Source organism: Amblyomma mixtum, chromosome 5, assembly GCF_055824585.1.
Source record: "Amblyomma mixtum isolate Tamu chromosome 5, ASM5582458v1, whole genome shotgun sequence".
Classification (NCBI taxonomy): Eukaryota; Metazoa; Arthropoda; class Arachnida; order Ixodida; family Ixodidae; genus Amblyomma; species Amblyomma mixtum.
The window spans coordinates 180826314-180832025 of NC_143016.1; the positions used below are offsets into that span (position 1 = coordinate 180826314).

General features: G+C 45.2%; 1 protein-coding gene across 1 annotated transcript in view; it reads left to right on the forward strand.

Annotated features, from left to right (window-relative positions):
- LOC149344974 (uncharacterized) overlaps positions 1-4420 on the forward strand; it is a 4690-nt gene extending 270 nt beyond the window's left edge. Inside the window, exons 2-3 of the mRNA XM_089542701.1 lie at positions 1815-1961; positions 3934-4420. Of these exons, the coding sequence (XP_089398827.1) occupies positions 1815-1961; positions 3934-4308 (522 nt within the window). The 3' untranslated portion in view covers positions 4309-4420. The remainder of the gene's footprint in view (positions 1-1814; positions 1962-3933) is intronic.
- The last annotated feature ends 1292 nt before the right edge of the window (positions 4421-5712 follow it).

The following is a 5712-nucleotide window of genomic DNA, read 5'->3' on the forward strand; positions in this document are numbered from 1 at the left end:
ATTAGGAATGCTGCAGAACTGAAGAGTTTTTGTGCGCTTTTGGCAGAAGTAACTATGTTATCGTAATTAGAGGAAAATAGTGACTGCAGGGTTCATTTAGCGTACGAAAAAAGAACTTTCTTGCTCCTGCACGAGGGCATGAAGTGTCCTGTTCTTCACTGCAGACAAGAAAGGAAAGCAAATTGGGTTGGGGTGTGCGTTAGTTAGGACTCTCCGGGCAGGTCAACAAACACTTAATAATATATTTCATAAACTCGGCCTTGCGCACAGGCAAGCCAACTCGAGAGATAAATTCTGGCACTGATAAACGCTAAACACGCTTTATTATCTTTAGTGGGCTTTGAGTTAATGGAGGATTCTTTAGGAAACTAAAATGCAAATTCCGCATATTTGAATGTAAGCTATCAATTTCAAAGTTTATATGTCCAGCTTTTCGTCTCAGCAGCGTTTAATCTGGAACGTCGGAGGCTTGCGGAGTTTTTACTGTTCCTCGCCCAGTAATGAGAAAAGTAGGAGTAAAACAATTCTCAACTGTGGTCGAAAATTCAGGCACATGACGGAAAGTGCTATTTTTTACTAGAATCATTTAGTTGTCATGCAGCCAATTTCTCAATTAACTTGCAGATAGAAAGAACTATAGCGCCGTTTCGCGAATGGGGAAATCCCGCATCGGCGATCACTCTGCGAACCGGCTAGTTCCCTTTTTGCTTTCTAATTTAGATAAACAAATTAACAAGACATGTCACGTATTTACTCAGCAAGGGAAATGAGCTCAGCCTCATCTCGAGAGAGCATTTCGGACATTTGGGTGAATAATGTTAGCTTACTCCTCATATCCACCTAAAGCCTTAATTACCTTGGTAGGCTTATAAGACAGTTTTTATTGGAGCATTCACACCTAGAGTCACTGCAGAAAGCGTTCACTCTTTGTATACCAGTTATCTACATATCTATTATTTGCAACAGCGTTCTTTGTAAAGTAAAGGCGCCAAAAACCACACACACACACAAGACAAGAGAACGGGACAGAGCGCCTCTTGTCTCTTGTCTTGCGTGTGTGTGGTTTTTTGCGCCCTTACTTTACAACGAATTAACAACTAGCCCAGCATCAAGTTCTCTTAAGTGTTCTTTGCCTTACCATTGGCTTCTCTGACTGCTTTCAAGGCGATATTTTCACTTCACACGCTGACTTCAAAGCTCTACCGTTTTGCAGGACGTCGATTTTTATGTAACGTTTTCGGTACTCAATATGCTTACATTAGTCGCAGACAGCTGGTTTTAAAATGTAGAGCATAAGCAATATTTTTTGTGGAAAAGTTAGAAGATAATTTCAGACAGACAGCAAAAACCAGCCGCGGCTACATAGGCTGGGAGTGCTCTGATGGCGACAACAGAACAGCTGCCTATGTAAGATTGGCATCTTTTTTTTTATTCGAGAAGTGTGCCTTGAGGCATCAGTTGAGAAAGTGGGAGTGGAATGCACGAGATAGAAACTTAAAACTAGGAGTGGAGTCTACTTTGACTGAGGTAGTCGCAGATGTTGCCGGTAAACTGATTCTTAAGAATCACCGCTACCTGCGTGCGTCGCATTAATATTACTCGCTTTATAACATCACTTTTACTTGCGTTGAGCCATTGCTTTACAGCGCTGAGACAAGTTTTGAAGCTGTGGTTTGAAGCAAAGTAAAAATGCGCCTTAACTGTTCACGAGCCACGTCCCTATTAATAACAGAAATAGAAACACCTTTTGACAAGCGGTCGCAAATGAAAGGTTGACCAGAACGAAGCTGTTTTCTCGCTCACCTGTTCCCCAGGTAAACCTCCTCCTCACCTGCACTGCCTTTCTGAGTGCGGGGAACGTGTTTGGCGGAGGCCTTCAGTATGGATTCCAAGGCGCAGGGTTCCGGGGCGCCTCCTTTGCGGCTGGTGCTCCTGGCTTCTCCGGCGTTGGTGCCTCCTACGTGCGTATTCTCTTCTACAAGGGCACTTCCACGCTGCATTTATCCCATCAGACTATATAGCGCCACGTGATAATGAATTTTCCCTGGCCTGCTTAAAGCGATAACTGCATTAGACGCTTCAGCGCGCTAATGGAATAAGGAATAAAGACAAATACGCCGGGAATTTATTTTATTTGTTTATTTATTTATTACCTGCATCGCCTGTTTCAGGCATTAGAGCAGGGAGGACTTCTTCGTGACAAAAATGACATCAAAATCACATGCGTAAAACGTGGTAAAAAGCATCATTTGCTAGCACTGAAACAACATTTGGTGGCAAAGCACTGCAGTCTCTAATCGTACCTGAAAAAAAAAAGAATAACGCAAGACGGCACTTCTAAGAGAAAATTCACGAACTTTCAGAGAGTGGTCACTCCTTTTCGATATATAAGGTGGAGGTTTTATGAATTGATCTCTACTTATTCCCGTTTTGCAGTGCTATATATTATAAAATAATTTTAACCCAAAATCTTTCCTACGCTCCTTCAGCTCCTGTCATTTCAGTTTGGTATTCATTTCTCGCACACTAATATTTCTGCTCCAATTTCCGTGAACAGACCTCACTGCTCTGTTTTGTATCTTCTCAATTGCATCAACAAGTTCGGCAGTATGCGGATTCCAGTACACACAAGCGTATTCTAATAACTGGTGGACATTAGTAAAATAAAACTTTTCTTTCAGACTTCTTGGCAGCTGACTAAAATTGCGTCTTAAGAATCCCAACACCCGAGCAGTCTTTACACAATTAATGTGCTTTTCCCATCTAAGATCTAATGTAAACAGAACTTCCAGGTATTTATGTTCTTAAACCCTCTTTAAATATATGCTACCTAATATATAAGAGTTTATTTGATATGAAAAAGTGACTTGTACACACTTTTTTACATTAAGAGACATCTTCCGTTTAGTGCACCATTCCAGTTTTGTATTAAGATCATTATGCAAGCGTTCATGAATTTATGCTGTGTAAGTGCTGCGCAGTGAAAGATGCAACCTCAATACTTTATTAAGGTAGCTCTCTGACGAATGTGAATTCAATGTAAACTGAAGCTGGGCACAGGATATTAAATTGGCGCGTGTAATACAGAATACTAGGCGTAAAGCAGCAACCGGAGGGCGCTGGTTGAAACAGTACTTAACCAAGAGTTGTTAGGAGCGTGACATGCTGCCGCCGAGCGGATGCTCTGCAGTACTCTAAAGGGAGTAGGTATTAAAAAACGAGGAAGTTAATTAAGCCGCAGCCTCCCCAGCAGTGTAATTATTAAATAGCTGTACTGAGGACAAGTCAACCTGTTTGTTACAAAGAGGACCATCGTGAACAAAAACGCGGGCGTCATACCGCTCGCATTACTTTCACATTTCTTTGTAATACTTAGAAACAGAGCGCATCACTGTGAAGGCGCAGCACACTGAGCCTCACCTCTTCAAAGTTTCCACGGTTTATACCTCTCGATGAGCCCATATAAATTGAAGCAATTCGAGAAGATTCAATGCAGAAATTCTGCAATAACTCTTTCAAATTACAGTGCAGGATATTTGGCCAAATGAAAAAAGAGAACAATGTCACCAGTATTTAGGGTCACCTTTGGCCCAGTCCCTACCTTTTGCAGTTTGTATAGGTCACTTGCCCTTTGAAGGTTGGTGAAATATACACATATAGGCTTACTTGCACGACGTACCTTTGGTCAAATTCTAGATTTTCACATCGTACGAACAGACACCCGTGAAAAGTTCCTTGGGAGAGGAACGGCAACTAAGCCAGAATTGTTAGAGTTTCAGGAACTTAGTTTCTAACCAGCCCTCGTGTCTGCCATGGAGTCTTGTGTGTGTATTGTTCTAAAATATGCGCTGTAAATCTTGCAAGGACAATCTTGGGCGCATTTTAGGCGTAGTGATCTCACTGTATTTTCTATTCTTTCATTTCTCTCGGCAGCCTCCTCAGCCGTACAGCTTTGGTTACGACAACACCGACGAGTTCGGGACGCGGCTGTTCCACAAGGAGCAGGGAGACGCCAGCAACGCCAAGACCGGCTCGTACGGCTACCGGGACGCCAACGGACTGTTCCGCACCGTGAGCTACGTGGCCGACGCCGGCGGATTCCGTGCCACGGTGGACACCAACGAGCCGGGGACTGCCCCGGGTGCCAGCGCGGACGCCGTGTTTAACGCAAATCCCGTTGCGGCGCCAGCCGGAGCACTGGGTGCGGGCAGATACACAGCTGGTCGTTACGGCGGGGCTGGACCATGGGCCTCTGCGCCAGGCGCCGCTGCAGGCGGATACGGAGCCGGTGGCCCCTGGGCAGGATAACGCCATTTCTCTTCAGGCAGACTGCGCATTGCTTGACGCTCTGGTGACTTGGGAATGCAGAATGGCAGTACTGCAGAAAAAAAAAGCGCTAAGGATATGGTTCGGAATAAAGGTTCTCTTCTTCTAAAGCACAATCAAAGGTTTCATTCTGGGAGCAGGGGAAGTTCATGCGGATAGCTAATAAAACAAGTTGATGCACACCAAGCAGCAATGGCATCTTGACTACCATAGCGGCTGCTGTGGTTACGGTTGCAAGCCTGAACGTATTTAAGCGCCTAAGTCTCAGCAAGAGGAAGTTGCAACACAGATTAGCAAAGAATTCAAAGAAAACTGTTGTATCGTCTGGAAACAATGGTTATTTCTTTAAAGAGCCCCTTAAAAGGCTATTCATGGTAGCCTATAATACGCGTGAATTACGTACAGTACAGGCCACCGAGTGTTCATGCTGCCTACTGGACCTCTAAAGCGAACCAATCATTTACATTATCATCATCATCGTCAGCCTGACTACACCCACTGCAGAGCAAAGGCCTCTCCCATGTCTCTCCAATTAACACTATCCTTGGTCAGTTGCCGCCACCGTATCCCCGCCAACTTCTTAATCTCATCCGCCCACCTAACTTTCTGCCGCCCCCTGCTACGTTTGCCTTTTCTTGAAATCCACTCCGTTACCCTCAAGGACCAGCGGTTATCATGCCTTCGCATTACATGCCCATTTACAATACAATCTTAAAATTCGTGCTTCAGAGCCTCGCAGCAACCTGCTGTGCGGAGCTTTCGCCCGAATCAGCGCGCAGCGCCTCATGCCGCGCTTTTTACGTCATCAGTGAAGGGCTGCCATTGGTTCGCCGTGACGCCTCTTTCTGACGTCACGCAGCTCCCATGACCGCAACCGCAAGTTCCGCCCCCTCCCCTTCCTCCCGCGCGCGTCGGCAGCCGGCGGAGGGACCGAGTGGGTGGGGCTGATAGAGGCCCCGACATGGCAGCGTGCAAAAAGTGACGAGAGGAGAGAGAAAGACGCGAACACGCGTAAATTAAAATTTTGACGGGAGATAGGTTCCACAAAACGCATTAAAAAATTCTTGCTGAGGGATATTTGTGAAGCGGTGCCCTTTAACATACTAGGCATACCACAACTTTATTGGGAGCACCTTCAGAGCCCCTTTAAAGTTGGTTACATTTTTCACAGAAAGGACTGAAACGTGATAAAAGCTTGCAAAGTTCGAGAATGATGCTGGTAATCAGGACAGATGAAGCGTTCCAGCTGTTGCAAAAGATTGCTTTTCAGAGGAAAAATAACAAAGTAAATGGTTTGGTTTGCTTTTATGGAGGTTTAACGTCCCAAACGGCTCAGGCTATGAGGAACGCCGGAGTGAAGGGCTCCGAAAACTTCGACCACCTGGG